Source organism: Calypte anna, chromosome Z (assembly GCF_003957555.1).
Source record: "Calypte anna isolate BGI_N300 chromosome Z, bCalAnn1_v1.p, whole genome shotgun sequence".
Classification (NCBI taxonomy): domain Eukaryota; kingdom Metazoa; phylum Chordata; class Aves; order Apodiformes; family Trochilidae; genus Calypte; species Calypte anna.
This window is the reverse complement of record NC_044274.1, coordinates 16,055,895-16,080,996: the sequence shown is the minus strand read 5'-3', so window position 1 is coordinate 16,080,996 and position 25,102 is coordinate 16,055,895. Positions and strand designations below refer to the sequence as shown.

General features: G+C 37.0%; 1 protein-coding gene across 4 annotated transcripts in view; it reads right to left on the bottom strand.

Annotated features, from left to right (window-relative positions):
* NNT (nicotinamide nucleotide transhydrogenase) overlaps positions 1-25,102 on the bottom strand; it is a 43,375-nt gene that overhangs the window by 15,123 nt on the left and 3,150 nt on the right. For all 4 annotated transcript variants that reach the window (XM_030466714.1, XM_030466713.1, XM_030466715.1 and 1 more), the window contains exons 3-17: positions 20,203-20,432; positions 19,311-19,528; positions 17,840-17,927; positions 17,051-17,139; positions 15,265-15,452; positions 14,484-14,617; positions 13,076-13,267; positions 11,818-11,971; positions 10,480-10,641; positions 8,773-8,883; positions 7,949-8,094; positions 6,436-6,631; positions 5,577-5,810; positions 3,658-3,818; positions 2,785-2,964 (exon numbers count right to left, since the gene is read on the bottom strand). In XM_030466714.1, the coding sequence (XP_030322574.1) occupies positions 2,785-2,964; positions 3,658-3,818; positions 5,577-5,810; positions 6,436-6,631; positions 7,949-8,094; positions 8,773-8,883; positions 10,480-10,641; positions 11,818-11,971; positions 13,076-13,267; positions 14,484-14,617; positions 15,265-15,452; positions 17,051-17,139; positions 17,840-17,927; positions 19,311-19,528; positions 20,203-20,432 (2,483 nt within the window). The remainder of the gene's footprint in view (positions 1-2,784; positions 2,965-3,657; positions 3,819-5,576; positions 5,811-6,435; positions 6,632-7,948; positions 8,095-8,772; positions 8,884-10,479; positions 10,642-11,817; positions 11,972-13,075; positions 13,268-14,483; positions 14,618-15,264; positions 15,453-17,050; positions 17,140-17,839; positions 17,928-19,310; positions 19,529-20,202; positions 20,433-25,102) is intronic.

Below are 25,102 nucleotides of genomic sequence, written 5' to 3'. Positions count from 1 at the left end.
TGCACCAAAGGAGATTTAGACTAAATTTGAGGAAGAAATTATTTACTGCGAGAGAAGTCAGGCATTGGAATGGGCTGCCCAGGGAGGTGGTGGAGTCACCATCCCTGGAAAAACAGGTTGATGAGGCACTTCAGCACAATTCTGTGATTCTGTGATTTGTAGATAACCCAACTACCAGCAAAAAGTTCCCTCTGCTGTGCATACACAATACTCACCAGGAGCTTACAGCCCAGCGAAAACCAAACTCTGGATCCCCAAGAACTCCAAGTGCTTGCACATAAGAAACAGCTAGTGTAGGTCAGGATAAAATTTAAGTCTGACATAACTTGTCCTTTATCTTGCTCCATTTCACTATCCCTAGTAATGGTTCCTCTTCACCCTGATGCATTTTCCCCATTCTTAAGCACACTGATTCTAATATTACAGTTGCAAAGATCAAGTATTCGCTCTGAAGAAAAAAAAAAAAGGAGGGAGAAGGCTGTGCTAATATAATAAAGCGTTCTGAAGTAAACACACAATTGACAGAATGAGTGAACAGTACAGGCCTTTGATTTTTTAGTTCTGAAGCTATATTCTTTGTCCCAAACTCACCCTACTAAGAAGCACAAAAGAGGGATAGGTGGAAAATCAAGTAGGTGCAAAAACTAAGTGATTATCAGAACACGTGGTGGCCAAGTTTATCAATTCAAGCTTTAAGAGACAGTTCTGGATCTTTAAGATACAGTTTTATGAAATAAAGTAACTGGAATTGTTGTAAAAAGAAGGTTTCAACCATTAAGATGTTTCCACAAACACCTTCACATGTGTACTAGATAAGCTTCAATACCTTGCTTGGGTTGGAAGTTTTACAGGAGGTGAATATTTTTGCTTAATTCCACAGGTTGCAACAGCCAAAAGCAGAGTTTATTAAAAGTTAGGCATTTTGTCTTCTGAAACACAAGCTTCAAGACAATGATACTGTATCCCCCAATTGTAACAATGCTTTTATTAGTAATGATTTCCATTAAAGGAAGCAAAGCAGAAAAGAAAATGCTAAGTATTTCTACTTATTGTGCTGAACTTCAGAGTGATTTTAATTTTACTGCCTGATCAACTTTAATTGTCAGGGCCTATATAAAGCAGGAGAAGATTTCTAGAATACTAACTCAGAAACCCACACATTCTGAAATTTGAGAAATACCTAGAGGAAAACCACTTTAGCACTGCAAAACTACTTTGCTAATGACTTCCCCAGGATTCCTGCTCTCCTTGATTACTCCAAGTATCTCAAAACTCTCTGTGCGTGCTGAGAGAAGCTAGCAATAAAATTTTTAAAAGAAGGGGACAGCAAAAGAAAATTAAAGTACAGACTGGGTAAATATATACCCAGCAGATATTTTCACCAAGACTTACATGAATTTGATCTTCCAAGAACATATTTCTTGTATCTGTCGCCCATAAGCATCATGTTTCTCCTGATATGGTATAAACTGCTGACTGAATGTATGTGTTTTTATATATTAAAAGATGTCCCATAAGCTGATTTCTTGTTGCTAAGGAAACACAAAATGTTCAAGGAAGATTCTTACTAAGTCGTACTTGCGATTATTCATTTGAATTCACCTCCATGAAGCTGCACAGCTCCTCTGAAACTGTATGTCAAGAGATGAAAATGAACAATACTGAACACTCCTAACATGGTAACAACACTACATGTCAGCAGAGATGAAGTAAAAGAAGACAGCCTACGATGACTATAGAAAAGTATCAGGACAGTAGAACAGCAGCACTGATCATACAGGAACACATGAGCCAAAGCAAAACACAAAGAAAATCAGGAAGCTGGCAGACAGTGCACTATGAACAGTCATTACCTTTCCATCTTTAAAAAGAAAAGGGGGAAATATACAAAAAAATAAGAGACTTCTGTACAAACACTCCATATAAAAGGAGCCCAATACTAAAAAAGCAGTATGAGTTATAGATTTACTCATTTGTTCTGACCCATGAAGTACAATCAGCAGCACATTCATGCAAGCATGCTGCCCCCCCGTGGGACTTCGAAGTAGCTGCTCCGAACAAGGTGCACTTTCTGACACTCCAACAAGCAAACTTTGTATTCGTCTCAAATCCCACTAACTAAAAGTACCTCCTGATGATAAAATTTAAATTCACTTAAATTTAACCACACTTCAGAGTGACATGACTGAAAAACACAGCCAAGCACAAGTGATCATACATATGTGAACCAAGATTCAACACCCAAATCAATGCAAGGGGTTTCCTCACAGTTTTGAAGTGTGATTAATGTCTCCAAACCAGAGAGACTGACATCTAGCACAACAGTTTCATCCAATAACTTTGTAGTCTTCAAACACCCAGTGTTCAGAATTCTGACTGCTCATCATCCTAGCAAGCAAGATGAATAATATCTTTCGTTATCAAAAGGTCAACCAAGCTGGTGAAGGGTCTGGAGAACAAGTCCTCCAAAAAGAGAATGAGGAAATTGGGAATGTTTAGTTTGGAGAAGAGGAGGCCAATGGGAGACTTTACCACACTCTATAACAACCTGAAAGGAGGTTGTAGGTGGATGGGTTTTGGCCTCTTCTCCCAGTAGCAGCAGAACTAAAGGAAACAGCCTGAAGTTATGTCAGTGGAGGTTAAGACTAGGTATGAGGAAGAATTTCTTCATTGAAAGAGTAGTCAGGCACTGGGATGGGCTGCACAGGGAGGTGGTGGAGTCACCACCTCTGAAGGTATTAAAAAAACATGTAGATGGAGACCACATAGGTGCTGACATCTTACCACACACATGATGTAAGAGAGGATAGCACCAGAGGAGCCAATGAGTGCACCAACAATGGTCAGCAAGTTGTTGTTCAGTAGAAAGCCCTCAGCACACAATGCCCATCCAGAATAACTGTTCAGGACAGTAATAACTACAGGCATGTCAGCACCTCCAATAGCTGCAGTTAAAGTGACACCCTGAAAAAAGAAAGAAAATGCTTCAGTATAAGGTTTGACTAAGGGGACCTGCAGAAAAGACAGTCTGCCTGCAGCACTGAAAATTAAATAAAGATACTTAATAACTTAATTCAAGTCTTTTAACTGTAGGAGACACCAAGCTGTGGCCCTAGGACAGGGCTTACCAATTCTGCCTTCTGAGGACAGGAAGGCACTCCACTGTGCTCATCGTGTGCTTAGTCACATTTTTCTCACAGAAACACCCTAACAAGCTCCAGAGAACTGTTAATACCACTAAAGGATTCACAACAGGCAGTCTTTGCAAGAACAAGTTTACAGAATTATAATATTCAGGGTAAAGCGTGCAGCAACTAGTATGGGTGTATAAGGGAAGCTGCACATGGAGATAATATTATGTTACTGAGATAACCTGTAGATCCAACAGTCCTAAGTATTTTAGGGATAAATTTTCCAAAGTCTTTTAAAATACCAGTTTGTTACAAAAGAGGCTCCATTAAGTCATAGATACAAGTATTTATATACATACATGCCTATTCTCTAGAACAGTGATGCTATGCAGCTAGATTTAGGGATTTCTACTTCAAGTTAGCATATATGCACTATAAATATCAGGAGTCTGGATATGAAACTTGCAAAACTGAAGAACAAACTGTTTTTTTAACTTGTCTCACATCCTACGATTTCCCAACTTACCATTATGGCTGAGAGAGCTGACACAGAACCCAAGCAAGTAAGTCCTGTGGTATAAGTAGGATCAATCATATATGGAATCATTCCACCAGCACTGGCAGCCAGCAACCCTGCGTTCAATGCATGTCGTCCAGGCAAGAGCAGTGGTGCAGAATTCAGAACACCTGCAACCAAATGCATATTCAGGCACTGAGACATACATTCAAAAAAGCCTGTCTCTTGACACAGCGAAGACTGAATACCTCAGTCAAAGAAAAATTTTTAAAAAGAAGGAGAGGTAGAAGATAAAACAAGTTAGCTGCAATGTAGACTTTGTGCTGACTCAGTATTATAACACATTCAGACTTTAGAATCTAGATTCTCAAATATCCATGTTGAAACTCTTTCCTAGTCTCTCTGAAGTGTTTCAGAAAAACCATAATATCCTTCTTTTCTTGAAAAGTTTTTTTTTTTTAAACATACTTTTCACCCTGGCCCAAAGTCTTTGCATGTTGTGTATGGCACTCTGTAACAGAAAGCTTTCAGCTGGAACTTCTTTCTATGGGTATTAACTCAGTCTTTCAAAAGCTGTTTGCTTACAAAAAATATGACTAAGCAGATAACTCTAACTATAAAACACTCCTGCTTTCAAATGCTTTAATTTCACCAATATCCTCAGTCACACTTTCCATAGCTTCCCACATTGGCAGAGACTTGAGGGGAAAAAGCATTTAATATTTGTGTCATTCAATACAACTATATATTTATTTTTATCCTAGGCTTTTCCTTTTCTCCAATGAACACAGCAAAGAATAAAAATAATGCAAGTTTATCCATTTTTTGGTATAAGTAAAAATTTACCAACTGTCCCATTTAAATTTATCTGAACTCAAGAGAAAGAATGAATTGATAGACTCAGGCCTAGACGTCAAAATATGTGATCTAGTACCTCTAGTTCGGTAGTATAGACAAGCTTATTATTACTGTGCTGATATGAAAATGCAAGGGGGTAGGGCAGATGATAACAGAAGTGTGGACTGAAACAGGCCAAGTAGTTCACCAGGAATATGCACACAAATCACTTGTAGGGGTGGAAGGGTTAAGATAGAGAAAATAAAAAACATGACTGAGATAAAATAAATAAGTAACTACTTATCAGAAATACATACTACTGACATATTCTTCAAAAGATTATTAGAGTAGACAGCTTTCCATCCATATCCTCCTTCAATGGCTAGTCTAAAAAATAAATACTGAAGAAAGTGAACAGATGTTTCCCAAAGGAACTACTGTAAAGCTAACAAGAGGATTAGTAATATGAAGCTCTTAGCCAAAACTTCTTCATATGGGTATTAAGTCAGTCTCTCAAAAGATGTGTGCTTACAAAAACAAAACAAAACAAAAAAAAGCAACAAAGTAATCTTATTGTGTGTAGCAATCAGGGATTAGTGACTATTTAACTTAGACAGACAGTCTTAACTAATTCTGCAAGCTCCCTACCTAAAAGGAGTCTGCAATGCCAAGAACAAAATCCCATAAATACTAGTGGTGCTCACTAAGGCCAGTAACACAAGAGTTTCAATTCAAATGTCTGTTCAAGAATAAGAAGTTGTGATAATAGAAGTTAAATAAAACCAAATAAAGAAACAGTGTCAGCTAGTGTCTTAACAGCACTAAAGCAATCTTATTTCTAGACAAGATGAACTGAAGGAAGCTTACATGACTTGGTAAGTAACAGCAGTATTGTGTCCAAACACTGAAGACAAATGTTTCATAATTGAAGCTATACACAAAATAAACATATGAAAGCATATTCATAAAAAATAAATATTTTACCTGAAGCAAAACACAAGCTTTCCTTCCAATTACACAGCAATATAAAACCAGAGCTAAACCCTGGGGCTGGGGGTAAATTCTTTAATAAGTAATTCTGACTTTCTCACCTTGCAGTTTTCCATAAGCAACAAGAGAGCCACTGAAAGTCACTCCACCAATGTACGTGCCAAGGTATGCCACAATCTTGGTGAGGTTTGCAGCAGGATCAGTAGCAAAGTGAGGATATTCAATTATGTATTCTGCTATGCAGGTGAGCACGGCAGCCAAACCAACCAAACTATGGAAAGCAGCAACTAGCTGGGGCAGATCTGTAATCTGGATGCGTTTAGCAATTGTCAGACCTATTGAGAGTTGAAGACAAGAGGGAAATCTTATAAAACACATCCTATCTCTGCAGATAGAAATTTATGTACCATGGTTCAGTGTGCAATGATTACATGAACGTATGCACCTGTTCCAGTGGAAAAACTTGTTTCACACTAGAAACTGCTATGGTATTTAACTAAAGCTGCATATGTGTATTTTGCAAAATATGGGTATGATGGGAATTAAACATAAGATTAAAGCATATCATGATCTTAGAGGCTTCTCTAAATATTGAGAAAAATCAAAATTTTGTGTCATGAAAGCACAGTGTGGAAAAGAGGATTTCTCAGCATCCAGTCAGGAACAAAAGTACGAAGTTAGGCAAGTTCATTCACCTCTGCATGTCCTGTTTCCCTATCAGAGACAATGGGCTCCTACTCTTCCAGCAGTCTCCCCATTCTTAACCATATCCTGATGCATTAATAAAAGCCCTGAAACTCACAATTCTTTGTACACGTATTTGCAAAATAACAGATATGTCAAATAATCTATGATTTATAAATCAATCCAACTCTGCTCTCTACAATATTTTGTGTACATACAGCTTACATGAATGCATGTATATACATATATTGTTAGTTTACAGTATCACACACATACCCATGGTACCACCAAGTGCCATTGCACCAGACATCTGTGCCAATAATTCAGGTGAGGGTTTAAGGCCTCCAAGAGTTGCTGCTAAACCTCCTGCAACGCCAATCATACCCAAAGCATTTCCAAGACGAGCTGTTCCTTGAGTGGACAGACCAGCCAGGGCCCCCACACAGCATAAGCCTGAGCCCAGATACATAATCTTTAAAATAAGAAGAACATCAATATGCATACATAACATAGAGAAAAACTGCATAATCACTATAAAAATCTTCAAGATTACTACACAGCAAGGCTGATTTCTCCAGAATAAGTCACAGTTCTTAACTGAGGTCAAACCTCTTTTGACTAGGAGAAACTGCTGCACAGAATGTGACTTTGGCCAATTAAAATGTGGTATATATTCAAAATTTTTCCAATTGACTTTGGTTTATCTGCACCATGAATACTAACCTTGAGTCAAATTAATTTGCTATACCAGTCCACACCAGTTTTCCTTTAGCAGAAACCCAAAGCAAAACTGCTCTGTTCATTACCGTAATAGTTTCAGAATTTATAAAAAAAGCTGTGCAAGGTGTAAGCAGAATTATCTTTGCCTCAAACAACAACTGGCAAGTGGGATGTCAGACACACACTCCTGATAAGCACCATGACTTAAATAGTCAGGTGAGGGGTCTCACCCAGACAAAGACAGCAGTGAGCTGATGCCCCTGGCTAACTGGCAACCAGCTAATGACCCTTGGGCTAACTAAGGGCCAGTAGAGGCAACAGCCCCACTCCTTACAATGGGTAAAAGCAACAAAGTTTGAATCTACCACAAGAGCGGCAGAAAACTCCTCGTTGCTGCCTAGGACCAGACCAATGTCCCAGGAAGAAAGATGAAAGACGGACTGAACATTGTGGGATCTGCATGTGGTGGTACCACACTTTTTCTCTTCCTCTCCTTCTTGCTCTCCCTCTCTCTTTCTCTCTTTTTCTTTCTCTAACAGACATGCCAAATCTTCACTTCATACTCCTGTCCACCAAATTAAACTTTCTATTTGCACCTGGCCCACCACAGCTATTATTTTTCTTGCAGGATCTGAATATTAAGTTACATCAACCATAGGGTGGATCATAACAAGGTGCTTTAGGTACAACCCATGTTTATTCCTCTACGCTGAAATCTCATCCCATCCAGATGTCATACCGACTTAACTGTCATGCCAAGTAAAATTTTCAGAAACATCTAAACCAGAGACTGATTTCTGCAAATATTTAAGCTTTAATTTAGGAAATCTCTCAAATAAATAACAAAGTACCTGCTGCTTTACAGAAAAAAAAATGCAAAGCTTTTAAAATTTTAGAGTCAGCATTTGGGGTACAATTGCAAGCTTAATCAACTTCAGATTGGCTTTGTGGGACTACACAGCTGATAAAGACTACAGATAATGTGCTATTTACCTCTCAACACAGTAAGCAGTAAAAAAAGATACATCATTGTGAATAGTGGGCTACAAGCCACAAAAAAATCTTCTACCTGTTCAATGTTGTAGCCACCACTTAGAGCAGCTGCATAGCCTCCTACAAATACACCACCAGGAAGGAGGTACAAGTAATTGTACTCAGGAGGATCTGTAGGACGTTTGAACATATCCAGCATTCTCTGTGTAACTAGAAATCCACCTGGGCAAGCAAAGAGACATATTTGATAAAAACATATTACTACAGAGTTACCAACTTTCACCAATAGTTTCTAAAAAGATAGTAATCTGGAAAAATCACCAGGAAATGAAGAAATAATCAGGGTGACATCCTGCTTTCTTAACCTTTGGAGGAAATTCACAAAAACGAGTCAGGAAGCCTGAAGGACGTGGTATGGCTGCATACTCTAGGCTGACTGCAGGACACAGTTTAGTCAACTAGCAAAAAAACATTATTTGTAAGCTACATTGCTTGCTTTCTTATCTTACTTATTTGTGAAGCAGGGAATTCTGAAGCTCAAACAAGCAGAGTTTTGTTCTATGTGTATTTTTCAAGTAGGAAAAGGAAAACAAGCAGTACCACCTCAGGATACATCCAGCAAGGGATTTCATACAAACATCACCTAAAGGACTTCAAAAGAAAAATGCACATTTAAATGCGTCCTTAAAAAAAAAAAAAAAAAGACTACACCACAGGGTGTGCAAAACAGGGACAAAAAATCTATGAAAATTGAGGGTCATGTTCTTTACTGATGGGTACTCTCAGATCCTACTGCCAGAATAGTATTTCTGAAAGCTATGCAATTAAAAAGCTAGAAGAAATAAAAAGAATTATGTAAATTCTTTAAAGTTATCCTTGGGAAAAAATTAACATTCCTACCTGCAATATTGACTGAAGAGATGAAGGTTGAAAGTACTGCTAGGCTTTGAGGAGTGTTTTCAGGGATATAGTTCCCTCCCATCAATACCAGCCCACCAACCGCAGTTAGTCCTATTTGAAAGAGGAAAAAGCATTACTGAACTTTAAAAGGCTCCTTACCTATAGCAAGTTTCCTTTCAGTTGTCAGATACCTGTCAACACAAATTTTGACCTCTACTCTACACATTACAATTTAAATAAAGACTACCATCACCTTTTTCAGAATTAAAAACATGTTTCAATAGAAAAACATATAAAATGTATATGAATATCAAAATAGAAGTACAGTGCCTCAAGCCTCCAAGTACTTGTTTGATAAAATAAATAACTGCCTGTATTCGTCAAATTTGATCAGGCTAGTGACCTGTCACATACATATAAAAACAGATATATAAAATCTTACATATTTAGAGTAGAGTTACACAATAGAGCTACAAATCTGTCCTTGTTTGGGCCAGGATAGAGCTAATTTTCTGTCTTGTAATTTTGCTTTCAGCTAAGTCTCTTGTAAGTAACTGCACTTGCTGAAATTAACAGCAAGTTTCTCAGTGTCTGCTTCTGTTCTCAGGGACTGATAACACTCAGTGTTTACAGTTACAGATAGAGACTGGTATGCAGAACCAAGGTCACTGCTCAGTTCTGAGGAACATTTTGCCCTCCGGAAGGAGAAAAGGAGTAAAGAGATTACACCTTCAACTCTCCTTTAGGGAGGGCCAAACAAAATAAATGACCAAAATTGACCAAACGGAGTATTCCATTCCATACACGTCATACTTAGTATAAATTTGAGGGATCACAAGGGTCAAACTACTTCTGCCCTCTTCCTTCTACCTTCATCTGTCCCTGTTAGCTTCAGCATTCTGGAAAGATTCCATCCATTTGTCTGCCTATGGTCCTGATCCATGCCAGCCTGAGTCCAAGTGTTCCTGCCTCCAGCTCCTGACTGATGCTGACTTCAGAAATCCAGCCTGGACTTTCCCAGGGCTGCCCTGCAGCCTCAGGTGGTGACATGAGCATTATTGGGGAAAAGGCGGAGGAATGTGGTATCATTTTGCTGTATATTTGTATACATTTAATAATTTTTCCTTTTTATCATTACTGTTTCATTAAAGCTGTGTAGTTTAGTTTCCAACCCATAAGTCTCTCCCCCTTGTTTTCTCTCTTTTCTTTATCAGGGAGGGGAGGGGGACTAATAGCATCTGTCATTCAGTTTAATTGCTAGGTCAGTGTCAAACTATGACAAAATCTCACAGGTCACTTAGGAATTTTTACTTTTCTCTCCTGTGAAAAGGTATAGTTTGAGGAGAAAAGACAATCCATAAAATATAAAGACATTTTCAGGGCAACATATGGGAGAGATGGGAGGAAAGATGGGTTCCATGAGAGACTTCAGAGACTCCAAGAAAAACAAACTTTAAAGCAAACAGGTTAACAGCAAAAAATTACTTATATAAAAAAAAATACACACCACCAGGTTTGCCTTCTTTTGAAAAAACATGCTCCCAGGATGAGTGCATGTCAGGTGTCATTGTTACTTATGAAAGTAAATTCAGACATATAAAGCTGGCATGTTAAAAAGCATATAAGCAGATTTCTGTTTAAAGTTCAAGTAGAAGGAGGTGTGCATACTTCAAACAGAAAGCAAGCAGCTGAGTGACAGTTACCTACCTGAGATAGCATTAGTCACTGACATGAGTGGAGAGTGAAGAGCAGGAGTCACTCCCCATACTGTATGGTACCCCACTATTCCAGCTAGACCAAATGTTGTCACCATTTGTGTGAATGCAGTAGTGGGAGCTACAATGCCCAGTCCTAACATAGTGGCTAAACCTAGAAGAAAGCACAGCAAAACATTTTTGTAACTTCTCCATTGTTTCCTACATTTAAACTATACAAAAAAAAGTCTAGCTAAAAGCAAAACATGTTTCGTGCATGTTAGTTATTTCAAGAGCAAATTTTTTTGCCAACTACAAGGATCTTGTGGTGCTAATGTTTATTTTACAATAGAAAATTAAACTATAAATACAGTACACACATCTTTGTAATGCATGCACACAAAACAGCAAAGATAGGATTCTACACCAACATTGAATCCTGTTGCTCCCATTCTTTAGAAAAATAAGTCACAAACACGCTGAGATATTATTACTTGGAAGACTCCAAGCATGTATATGAATAACAGAGACTAAAATTAAGAATACTCAGCTCATCAATTACCTCATCCAAAAGTTTGGACACAGAATACCAAATGACAAGAAGAGCCAATATTAATTTGCCAAATCAAATGCCGCATTTAAGAATTGGCATGGAATTAATTCTAATGCAAAGTACGGCTAAAATCCCCACCAGAACTCCTTGAGAATTTTATTTACTTTGCTGGTATTTGTATAAATACACATGCATAGAATCATAGAAAATTAGGCTGGAAGGGACCTCAAGGATCACCTGGCCCAAGTCTGGCCCAATCCTTTTAATATTATTATTTATATGAGATGTTTCAGCACCCTGTTGAGCTGAGACTTAAAACCTTCCAAAGTGGTGGAATCCACCACTTCCCTGGGAGACCATTCCAATGTCTGTCCTCAGACAGTGTCCTCTTCTGTTCAATCAGAATTTCCCCAGGACCAACTTGTGCCCATTGCCCCTTATCTTGTCCATGTGACTCCTCATAGGTGGGGAGCTACCATCTTCTTTGTAGCCCACACAAAGTACTGGAACATCATAAGGTCTCCCCTAAGCCCTCTCTTCTCAAGGCTGAACAGACCCAGTTGTCTCAGACTCTCTTCATATGGCAGGTTTGACATGTTAACAGCTTTCATTAAGATTTTATTTTCCATCTCAAAAGCAGTTATTACACTACACTCGTTTTGCACTAGGACACACCAGACAATCAATTCCCCTCCCAGCTAATTATTGAACTGAATGAGTAAGACCAGGCGTCATGTAGAAGTATTAGTGGAATGAGGAGCACTCTACCCTGTTTCCCCAACTCTGGAAGTTGCTTACCTGCTGTGTATGCAGATGCACTAGTCATAGTCTTTCTAAAAGGTGTGACAGTAGCTGCTTTGTCTGCTTCCATCTCTGCTACTGTCTTCTGCTTCACAGGGGCTCCTTGAGGAATGTTATTTGGTGGAGGTGCTGGGAAAATCACCTTGCCATCCTGATAAGAGATATATAGTTACCCCTAACATGGTAGATGCTTTACAGTTAAAGGAGCCTGCTCTTCTTAATCCTGCAACTCGGTTAAGTCAACCTACAGCTATGCCACTGAAACACATTCCCTTTCTGCATCAGCTGAAGTTTCCAAGAATGGATTATCAGTTACAGCCTGAGCAAGTTAACCATACTCAACTGAAAAAACAGGTGAAATAGATTTAACATCAGCACAAGAGCACCTGATGGAAACACAAGGCTTGAATGCAGAAACCAAAAAAAGAGGAAATTTCCATAAACTGAAAACACTTATGCAAAATAAACCGAGGTCTTTGAAAAAAACAAAATCTGCTACAGATCTCAACTGTAATCAGAGCCTGCCCAGACCTCAGCTAGGTATTAAGCATGTCACCTCATGTCTCTTGCTGTTCTTCAGGCTTCTGGATGAATAACCAGTGAAGGTGTCAGACCTAAGCTGCACACAAAACTTCAGTAGTCTGGGAGAGCTGAAGTCTATCCAAGAGTACATAACAAAGCATTGGCAGCATTATGCCCAAAACTCAGAAACAGAAATTAATACCTGTTACTTGATCTGCAAATGATTGCATCTTAAAAGTTGCATAAAGGAGAGTGCATCCTGGCCCACGCTTTAATTTTGTATTTTACTATTTCCTAATATCCTTTATAGTGTAGTTCCTTTTTTTTTTCTGCAGTTAATCTTTTAAGAACAGAAACAAACATGTATTTTTAACAATGAAGGAAGAATTTTTCTCTGGTCCCACACTAATGTTTCAAAAATGTGTTTAATACCTATGTTTTTATCACATGTATACAACATACAAATTTTTTTTTCCTGTTTTTCATGAGTAGACGTTAGGTATTTGTTTAACAGTAACAGAAGACAAAAGCAAATAGATTTAACTTCACAAAAAGGGGTAGAGGATTATTTAGCCAAATACAAACACAACTGCTCAAACACAATGCCCATCAAGTCACAGCTGAAGTCTACAGGCATGCAGGCATGTATCTTTAAATGCATTTTGACAAGACAACACTGATAAATGTCAAAGTATGTACTCACAAATTAAGAAGAGAATATTAACTGGCTTACCTTCATTACTACAGTTCCTCTAACAACATGATCCAGAGTCCCATAATCAAACTCATCTTTTGGATCAAAATAGAAGTTCTCTTTGTCAGGACTAATAGCCTTTAAGAGTTTGATAATATTATTGGAATACAGAGTACTGGCCTGAGTAGCCATTCTGCTAGGCAGGTCTGTGTAGCCAATGTGTGTAACACCCTGGAAGAAATTCAAGTAAAATATTAAGATTAGTTCAACCTCAAAAGAAGCAGCATCTCTTCCAATACAACCTTCTGGAAATACGTATCTAACTTGTTTTACTTGCTGCCATTTTTAAGCTCTGCTAAAACTGTTACCTGCAGCTCTAATATTATTAAGTCAGGGGAAGATTACTCACAACAGTTCCAGAATTTAATATGAACAAACCAAACACCTTTAAAGGAATTAGCAACATGCCTATACACAGGTGTACTGATACAACAGCTTGTCCTCTCCAAATCCTACTATTCTGCTTAGCTTCTTAAAGCAATCAGGAAACAGATTACCCTACCCAAAGCTTGGCATCTTCTTGGTCCCTCTGAAGGGCATGCACTGAAGGCAACTTTCTGTGGTTTCTGTAGGAATGAAAAGGAGCTTTCTCAAAGCTAACTGGCAGTGCAAGTGTAATATGCCAGAGATCACACTTAGAGAAAGATGTAGCATGGTATATCCACACTGTTTAAAGAACAAATACCAGTATACCTGGCTATCAGGCTCTCGAGCTCTCAGATGTGTGAAGCTGAAGCTGGCATACACTCCTCATGTTCAAGCAAGCTGGTGTTAAAAGGCAGCTTTTAAGTTGCAGGAGCAAAGACCCATGCAGGCTTCAAGGAACTCTGGCTTCTTACTGCAATGCTGTAACACACTGCTAATAGTTCTGTACTGCTGCTCTCTTCCACAGCTCATTCATTGCCAGTATACTACATCCAGGGGTAGTATTTCTCTGATTAAAAGCCCTCCATATAAGTTCTTCATGAAAATATCTGATTATTTCTATTTTACAGTTTTTAAGCAATGATATCAAAATTCCCTAGAAAACCACAAAGCCAAATACAATGCATGACTCACTATGTGTGTATATATATATATATACACACATATATACACACAACCCTGCTTATATTTATGACAACCATGGCAGATATATCCAGAGAAAAATCACTGTATTTTGAAATCTATATGGTAAAACTTCCATACTTAACAAGAAAATTAAGGTATCTGTTTTTTTTAAAATATTCAGATTGTTATACATAGAGAGGACTACTGACCAAATGAAAATCTCAAATATTACTAGAGTTTAAGTAAGAAAACCAGATCATCAGTTCCAGCATATAGTTTACAAAACACAATGTGAACTCATGCAAACTGCAAGTGATCTGCAGATGAAAATGCTCACCTTATGAACATACATTTCTCCAGGCTTTGTAGTCTCAATGTTTCCCCCTGCTTCTGCAGCTAAATCCACAACTACTGAACCTTCCTTCATTGATTCAATCATATCTTTCTTAAACAAGACAGGAGCTTTTTTGCCTGACAAGACAAGACATAACAAGTTAAATACAAAATATAGCTTTTTCTCTATAGAGCTTAGGAGTTGAGTTCTCCCCTTCTCTCTCTCTATCTGTAATCCTTATTTTTGAAAAAAAAATTTCCAGTAATAGTTACCTAGGTTAAAATCTCACAGAATGTGTGTTTAAACAGGCAAAGGGAAGAGATACACTAGAATCTTCCCCCCATATAAAAAAGCTATACATTTGCAGTCTACCCAACATGCTGGCAAGTCCATTTTTTTCCTCAGTGAAAAGATGACATACAATCTTAAAACTCAAGTCAAGTACTGTTTCAACTGGACTTGATTTGGTGCACAAGTTGAACAGCAGTAGCAGTGAAGCAAGAAATATTAGTCAATATGCAAGAAAATTGCAGCCTTATTTTCTTACCATCTACCCCTTGTTTAATAAGAAGAAATTATTATAATGAGACAAAGACTGCTTGTTTGTGAAAAGTTTAAAAAAAGGCACACGCCTTTACCACTTCCCATTTATCAGGGAAGAGAAAAGTTACATGATCAAAGAGATGTAATTCCTTAATGCCTAGTTTGTACTACAGGCACACCTCCAAAACATGCCAACTTAGACCTAATAAACGAAAATTAGCATCTTGCTCATAAAACATACCTGGAATAAGTGCTGTAGTGATAATAATATCAACATCTTGGCACTGTTTGGCAAAGAGTTTCATTTCAGCCTCAATGAATTCTTTGGACATTTCTTTAGCATAACCACCTTGTCCCTCTCCAGATTCCTTTAAGTCTACTTCCAGAGGTTCAGCACCAAGAGACTTAAACTGTTCCAAAGCTGCAGCTCTAGGAAAAGAAAAATATGGAGGAGACAATAATCACTTTTTTAAAAATCCACCACAACATTTCTGGTCTTTTTAATACTAGTCTTGTTAAAGTAAGAGATCTAAAACTTCTTCTAGGATTAGGAGACTGTAAGTACAAACCTCAAATTTCTGTATTTAGTGAAAAAAGTTAAGTGCATCAATAATTTTATATTCCTAATGAAGATACTTGAATAACAAACAAATGCAAGCTACCGTTTCCTGCATAGTCAGCAGAGCTGCTCTGAGAAAAGTCTCAAACCTGGGAGGTTAACTGTTGAGTAACTCTACACACCTTTATCATAGCTAGGTAAATCTATTAGCCCAAACTCAGGTGCCTAAGACAGGTTATATATACACAAACCTCTGGCCCTGTCTTTAATCTGTGAAATACCAGCAGGTCTTATTTTAACAGGAAAAAGTGGCTGGGAGAGGGCAAATGTGAGACTGGACAGGTTGGTGGCCCGGGTTGGGTTTGAGTTAGATTTTTTTACAGTTTTCTTGTACATCTGTAATTTATTTTGCATCGTATGATATCACAGTAAATAACTAGAATAAATTTCAGTGTTAGGTGAACACTCACAACATACAGAGCATTTAACACAAACATTCTTGCAATATAAGATACAAGTAAAGATGATACTTCGGAACGGAAATGAGTCTGAGAAGTTTTAAAAGTCAAGAAAAATAAACCCTTTCCAGTTTGTTTTAAGGAATATGAAGATTTTCTTACTGTGAATCATAAATCTGGAGATAATTTTTCTTCTCTCATATTAGACATAACAAAGTAGCACTAGATGACACTTCGGCATAAAATCAAAATATAAAAGTAATTTTAATGCAAATACAGTATTAAGCACATACAAACTCACTAAAGAAGGCTGTTTTGAAAAAAAAAAAAAAAAAAAAGAAAAAAGAGTTTACAGTCCCTGTAACTATAAGCAGAAAAATGCTACTGCTTCATAGTTTTCTGTCCATTACTCTAAAAAAGTAGCAAGGGGACAAAATAATTGTTCCAAACATAAAGAAGAGACCCAGGGAAAACACCATTTAAAGCAGATCCAGCTGAGGCTCCTGTTTGTTTATTCTGAGTTTCATAAATAAAGTAACTTGATCACTTTCTCTTCTTCAGCAAATTGGAAGAATAATCTCTCCAAAGGGTTTCTAGCTGGCCTCTCTGACATCAAGAGACTACAAGTGAGAGTATGCAGTTATACATCTGGGTCAAACCAAACTACAAATGAGGGCACAAAGACTATATCTTTATCATGCTTCCTGTGTCCCCAAGAACACACTCAAGTTCTGGATAAAAGTCCTAACTTTCTCATTTTCATAAAGCAACAAATTTTTATTCATATAGATCTGAATGATTTCATGAGATGGACTCTCTGGAAGGGTATGGTTTGGGGGATTTTTTTTTGAGGTATAAAAAAAAAAATGGAGGCATAATAATGAAATAAAAACTGGTAGGAAAAGAATTGTGATTCAGTGCAGTACAAGTGTTTTTTCACTGTCATACAGCCACAAACTATTTAATCATAAAATAATTTCAGAATGCTATTACCACTTTAACACACTTACCTAGTATCAAATCCACGAACCACTGCACCCATTGCCTTAGCTGCTCCTGCAGAAGCCAGGCCAGCAACACCTCCTCCAATGATCAAGACCTAAAATGATACAAACTATCATGCTTGACCCACAAACTGAAATTAGAACTCACTAGTAAAGTAGCACCACTGCACTGCCTTCACAACCTCCGACATATCTGACTAATTTGTCATTTGTAATTTTTGTTTAAACTTTGTCAAATTTAAACAAGTTATCTTAGGACACAGAATCCAAAACTACTTTGCTAAAGATGCCCTGTAAACATAACAGCTCAAAAGCTGTAACTCCTGACTTCACTTATGTGAGGGCAAATTCATCTGTAGCTAACAACTTATGTAAGTAGTAGAGGTTTTCTCCTTAATTCCTTTTTTCTCCACCTTCCTTAACTATTTTCATTTCTCTTTAACTCAATCCAATGCATTTCCAATCAAGCAAACCTTTTCATCAGTCTTCAATTCACCAGAAATCACAGTATCTGATTGTTCTTAAATGTTTCCTTGCCTTTCGCCACATGGAAAAAAACCCAAAAACCTATCCTTGTATAGCTGGTCTGAGTTTTAAAACTACACAAACTCAAGTAAAACTCAAATTATTCAATTAATAAAAGAAAAAATATTACTACAGGGTACATAAGTACAGGCATTTCTAAAGTCTCTAGAATTAGCCTCAAGGCAGGAAAAAAAGCCTTCTAACACATTTGTGGCAGTGGTCAGGCGCTCAAATATTATTCTGCCACAGTCTTTTTCTAACTGCACATACCTTTGCCGGAGGAACTTTACCAGCAGCTGTGATCTGACCCGTGAAAAATCGACCAAAGTGATTTGCTGCCAGTACCACAGCCTTGTAACTGTCAAATAAAGACAAATATTTATCACAATTTTTCAAATCTCATATAATTCCACTCATGGCAGGAACCGAAAGGATGAACATCTGATCATAGCATGCATTAGATAAAGCCAGTTTAATATTTTACTGTTGAGCACCAGTTTAATTGGTTTTGTCTGGATTTCTTGTTTTGTTTTTTTGGTTTTTTGGTTTTGTTGGGGGGTTTTTTAAGCATAAAATGTATTCTCAGATAGAATTTTTGGACTGCTACATACTTGATGACCACAATGATTCACACTCTCAAAATTTTACCTGAAAAATAAATACACAGCTTATCAAAAGTTAACTCTATAGTATTCGACACTGCCTTCAAAGGCTGTAACCTAAGGCTTGTTAGGAAATGAAACATGAACAAGCAAATGAAAAACTCACAGTAACTTTGCAGTAAAGTCACTTTCACACATTCAAAATGATACTGTGATGCTGTCTCTGTAGAGCTATATGGCTTGTGGCAAACAGCTTAACCATGCTACTTCTTTTGCCCCGTCTGCTTTGGGTGGCTGAATGACAAGTTAACATCAGCAGAGATGTACATTTTCTTGCACTTTTAATAACAGTGTTGGGATTCAACAGCCCTGTTCTACTCTCTTTCCTGCCTCTAGCAGGGACATATGGAGGTTTGTATGCTGTAAAATTAGCTATAACTTTCAATACAGCTTGTAGCTTGCATATCTTTAAATACATTGTTAATGTTTGTATTTTAGTAAAAATACAAACAATGAAAACAGAGAGAACTAAGCAAACATGCACTGAGGCTGTTCACAAAAATCTGTCAGCCTTCTCCAAGGCTTATTATGCCTAATCATTATTATCCAATTTAAAAAAAAAATGAAAAGGCAATGAAGAACGTTATAATACAAGTCAGCTTGGCGACAACATTTTAATTCACTACAATGCCAGTTGCAAAGGATAAAGATGTCTGAGAATATTTGGTCTTTTGTTTATATCTGCCACTGCGAAGCATTCACACTGAATGTTGCTTAGATGAGCTCCCAAGATCAGATCCCAATGACAGACAAAGAGGGTTCAAGGTGTCTTGGGTGTCTTTGAATATGCTCTCACCTAGGGCAGATTTAAAAGGCACTAGACAAAGCAGTATATAGATTAGAACTGCTTTCAATTTTGTTTATTCCAAAAGCCTTACTATGATCTGCTACAAAGCTGATCGTAAGAAACTTAAGTGGTTTGAAACCTCCAACAGCATCAGTCTGATCAAAATATCTGTATGAAAACAGAGATCTAGAACTGGTTGAGACATACCTAATACCAAAGTACATAGCTTTTAATCCAGCTACGCTTACTGAAGCCAATGAGAAAAAAGAAAATAAAGTACTAAGATTCATACCCAGCAATGTTGGCCATGGAGCTAAGTGCATCATAACCCTGAGCAATGGTGATCCGTGGAACCTGATCCATAGCCAGGACAGTAGTTTTTTTTTCTGCAAGTTTTTTCAGGAGGTCTGGGTTTTGTGCAGGGTAGATAAAACTAATCAGGGTAGCCGACGTCTTAAAAAGATCTGCCTCATGTACACCTAGAGCTGAGTTATGTATAGGAGCCCTCACCTGAAGAAAGAGAAGTTTCCAAATCAAACAGAGGAAATAAATCAGAACACACTCGACCTCTATGTTCAATCCTGACAGGACAACTTCAAATACAGCAGTTAAAAGAAACTTTAACATCAAGTTTCAAGTATTTCTCTTTTTAACCTCAGGATTCTGCACAACTTAATACCTCTCCAGAAACTTCACTTTTACTCCTCTTTCCAGCTACAACTCATTCAGTTACTAATATTTTTGAAACACACTGCTGCTGTGCATTTGTTGGATGTCTGACTGCGAAAAGTTAGAAACCTGTATTTTCAAAATTCCAAGCAACTCCCTTTTCCAAGAGTAACTTGAGCTATCTGTGACTAATTCTGGACTGAAAGGTTCTTAGAGCAGGGATCTCATCTTCTGATCACAGTCCAAACTAGTCCATCTTGTTCTATAAAAAGGACAACTCCTCCGAGGAAGTTAAAAACTTCGTAAAAAATTTTTCAATGCTGCCATTTAATAGTTTACTACTGTAGGTGCACACTTGAGCTATTAAAAGAACAAAAAAAACATATTAAAACTGAAATTGGAACTTATATTAATTTGAAGGAGCTTACTAACTGAACTTTCAGCAGACGATTAAAAAAAAAACAAACATTCCCTGTTTCTCCAAAATGAATGTAACAAATCAATAAAGTAATTACTTTAACAATCAAATCAGATGCCAGAACTTCTTTGGTTCCCTGGATCATTGCTCCAGCTTGTCTGTAATGGTCATCAGAAAATTTGGAAGCTTCTCCAGCACCATATTCAACCACAACATTGAAGCCTTGTTTAACCAAGGACTGAACTCCAGCTGGTGATAGAGCCACTCTCTTCTCATTCTCAAATATCTCCTTGGGGACACCTACAGTCAGCTGTTTATAAGGAATACCTGTAAGAGTAGCAGATAAATGAGTGTTAGTTGAACTAATTATTAATTAATTGGTACTAAGAACAATGTTGTACAGACACTCACAGACACATCACACATAACACTTCTTCCTGCTGAGGGAAGAGTAAGCAGACGGTATTTCCTAGCAGTTAAATTTACATTGCCTTAAAATACACCATCTTTCTAAAGATCCCTGTTCTCTCGGAAACCAGAAGGTCAGCACAATCAGGCACACAAGCATTAATAAATGTTTGGTGCAGCTCATGCCTACATTATTTATATAGTTCTGACTGTAATTTGCACTCTGACTTCTACAATACACACTGGTCTGGCAGTAACACATTCTACCTGGACTAAGAAAATTTCAATCCCCCCCTAGTCACTTTGACTTTACTGTGAAGAAATAAACAGATAAGCTACAACAACCGAACTGAATTTAACTGACCACGCTTTAGACGTCTATCAAATTTTAGGTGTCTCAGCTCATTAATAATGAATGAAACTTGCATACACTGAAAGGCACAGCTACAGTGTCGAAGTACTCAGAGTCATTACAGAAATAAAAATTGTGAACTCAGGAGTTCTTGAAGAATAATGGAATGTGCATCTACTAGTTCATTCAGTTATACTTCTTTTCAATGTCCTTGTCTTAACTTGTTCAAAGCTTTAATAAATAACACCAGGAAATTGCTAAAGCTGTGATTTATCAATTTTAGCCCAAGGTTTCAATTATAAATATTACATTTTATTCATGTACAATTTGTAGGCTTCCAGTCCAATCTGAGAGTTAAACTTCTCAAATACACTGAAGTGCTTAAATGTTATTTACAAATATACAGTCAAGAAGAATAATCACATATCAAATTCGCACATTGCTTCAATTACACCACAGAGCATGCAGTCCAGCACACGTCCAGTTCTGCACCAGTTTTTCACTGATGTGTACCCATATTTGAAACCTGAAACCTGGGTATTGCCATTTAGATATGAAGCAGATCACACATATATATTAATGAAATGTAAATTGAACACTCTGAGCAGTCACTCATATTAAAGACTCAGAAAAAAGCCAAACCAAACAAACAAAAAAAAAAATCAAATAAGAAACAAAAAAACAAAACAAAACAAAACATACCACAAAAACAAATTGAAGGGGTATGGAGGAAGGATAGTTTTCAATTACAAATGTGCTTCTAATTGAGCAAACAACACCACATATTGTGCTGCAAAAATTCTACCAGACTAGTAATCTGTTGCACACTTTAGGAAGGCCACTGTTTTTCTCTGTTATCTTTTAATATAGAAATAAGCAAAACAAAGAGTAAAACACACTATAAGAGCATTGAGGAGCTCAATTATTTTGATATTTTAAGTTCAAAAGTGTCTATGATGCACAACGGCGAGTGTAAGGTGCTTAAAGTTTCAGATTAGCAATTTTCAAGATACTATCAACTTCTGAAAAAAACAATACAGAGTTGATAAGAACTGTATCAGTCAGTCACCTAATAACCATTAAAAAAAAGACAAAAAATCAACTGACCATATCCTACAGGAAGGCATAATAAGATGACCAAAGAAGTGCACTGCTTCTAGTTATATCTAACTTTAGCTTTCTCTTTGAAATTAGACTAATAAACTCCAGTGTTTTGATATTTTGTATGCTGGAGAGCATTCAAAACCTTTAGATTACAAGACAAAAGTCAAAATCACTAAAACATGTTTAAAGGAGCATGAAGTCACAACAGGAGAATGCATACCTGAAACAACAGACTTTGCAAAGATTTTGCTTCATTGGTGTACACCATATCTAAGCATCACTGTACAGCTCAGGGCACCCTTATCACATCAGTACTAACCAACTGTAAGCTACAGGTGATGCCACTCATGCAATCATCCTTGACACTTGGAGAACTTTCTCTTCTCCTGATTACTACACAAAAAAAGTCTAGCTTCTGATTTTCTCTAAATCAACCCAGTGGAAGTAAGTTCTCTTGTCTTTTAGAAGCAGAAATTACACCAAGAAGACTAACATTTGTTAGAATAAGAGAGATCAATCACAATGAAAGGAAGTAGCTCTAGAACGGAACACTCAAAGATAAGAAAATAAGAACTGGAGTGTTACATTCCCTATCTCTCTTTTTGGAAGTTTCTGCAACACAGAAATGCAGAGGAAGAAATGGATAAAAAACAGCATACAGGGAACAGAAGGATGGTTGCAAATCCAAAGGTACACAAACAGTTGGCTAAAGCTAATAAACCTCTCAAGCAACAAATAACAGATTTTTTTTTCAGCCCCTAAGATTCAAATTAGTGCTTCTGGGTTTTTTTTGTTCACTTGCTTTTGTGTGTGGTACCAAAGTAGGAGAGCAAATGGCTGTGAGGAATGGGGTAAGAATATGCACTCACTACACACCATATGAGTTTCCTCTCTTCCTTTCACATTGTAGTATCTTGCATACAACAGAAATAGGTAAAACCTTTTCGTATCTGCACCATATTTTCAGTGAGCAGAATGATCAGAGACCAGTGAGGAGGACTACACTTTCCTCCAACTGAAAATCGAAGGTCCATGTTAAAACTTCAGGCCAGGATACGATAAATAGATGTTTGAAAGTAGCTACAGTATGGTCACGGATTTGGCTTGTTGAACTCAGCAACTTCATTGAAGTCGTTAGTTTTGAAAGGCTGAAATCTAGAATCATAAATTTAGGATTTTGATTCAGGTTTCATTTTGAGAAATCACATTGGCTATCCTTACCATGGTTTTAAAACAGCATGAGTGTGAAGCTTCCAAGTTGCCTTTCTAAGCCTCCATGTCAGATAATCTCTTTAAGAACTGCCTTGAATATCTAACTAATTTACTGCTTCATAACATCAAGAACATTTTCCAAAACCAGACCAATGATACACACATACCTTGTGTAATTTTTTGAGTCACAATAAGATTTTGAATGTACTGTTCACTGAGGAAGAGACAGACAGTACTTTTTTGATACAGAGAATCTACAACAAAAGGATTCAGACACTATCAGAACTAGAATCATTACATTTTACAAGCCTTAGAATTCTAGTATGGAATGTATGAAGAAAAACTTGAAAGAAGTCACTGTTACTCATCCACTTAACACAATCTCATCTGTGTAACAAAGACATATTAAAGCACAGACTCAAACTTAAAGTGAACAAAATAAGTATATAGTCTACATGTACAAGCTTCAGAAATGATTAACTATAAAAAGGATATTGTCTACTTAAGTCCCATCTAAAAACTCAGTGTTTAAAGAAGCTCCTAAGTTAAATATATCAAGAAAATTCAGAACATTTTACATAGAGAAATAGAGAAAAATAGAGGTTTTTAACATCCTTAACTGATTTGAGGAAGCAGTCTATAGTGAAATAGTACCAACAAATAGGAGACTGACATAGAGAAAGGAGAAGTTTTGACAATATACCGTATGTTCTTGGATGTGGAAAAAAGAGGATATATAACCTGACTAATTTCTAAGTTACTCTAACACCAGCTTTAAACAAATCATCTCACCTGTTCTGAAGATGAGGACATAATCTGAAGCACAGCAATATGATGTTGGCAAAAAGAAAAAAAGAAATGGTACAGAAGATTAAACACACACCTGACCCCTCTTCTAACACAAGCAAGGAGATACAAAAAACCCCAATGAAATTAAAGGAGAATGTCTATGGTTTATAAGCAATGTACAGGTTATCTAAAGAACTGACACTAAACTGTTAGAGGTTTAAATTTAGAAAGAAAACAAAACAAACAAACAAACAAAAAAATTAAACCACACACACACCAGGAAATAAGAAAGAAGCATGAAAGGGATAATAAAAATCCCAAGATGAGTAAAAGTCACAGTGCTGTACAACACAGCAATCTAGAATTACACTGGAAACCTCAGAGTTGGTCACTCAGTAAGCATTTTTCCCCAGGCTTGAGAAAGTTCTGCCTCAGTTTCTGCAGCATCTGGTGCTAGTGACTATTTGAAACAGGTTACAGGAATATTTGTTTACTCCTGTAGAAAATTTCTATGTTTCTAAGTAACAAAGAAAATAGTAGAAAAATAAATACTAGTAAGCAAAGTATCCATCCTCCAAGGTTACTTTTCAACTGACTTCAGATCTCTTCACACCTCAAGCAACTGTTATTCTTGCACAAAACAACCTGGACTAAAGGAAAACTAATCTGAGAGAAAGGAAATAATAACTACAGGCTTAAGAATAATTACTGTACACTAGCCATTTCAGAGAACTTGTTCTTCATATTACAGTGATTTTACTGTCACGATAATCCAATATAATTTCTAGAAGAATAAAATGTAGCTATTTTACATGCTCTTAAATTCTGATTCAGGAACACTTGAAAAGTAATACTCCCTGGGCTGTTTTATCCTTGATTTTTCCTCTAATTAATGACAAATTTCAGGTTACTAAAAGGAACTATAAGACAGCTTAATTATCAACTAAAAGACTTATCAAACTTATAGTTCTCAGAATTAAACAACTTCATTGCACCAGTACTACTCACCCTTAAACAAGAGCTTCCACATGACAGATCTGAATGTTTAAATACATGATGCTAATCAAAATTCCCTGTCCTTGTGGAAAAAGTTCTGAGAGGTGATCTACGGAAACAAGAAAATGCACACACA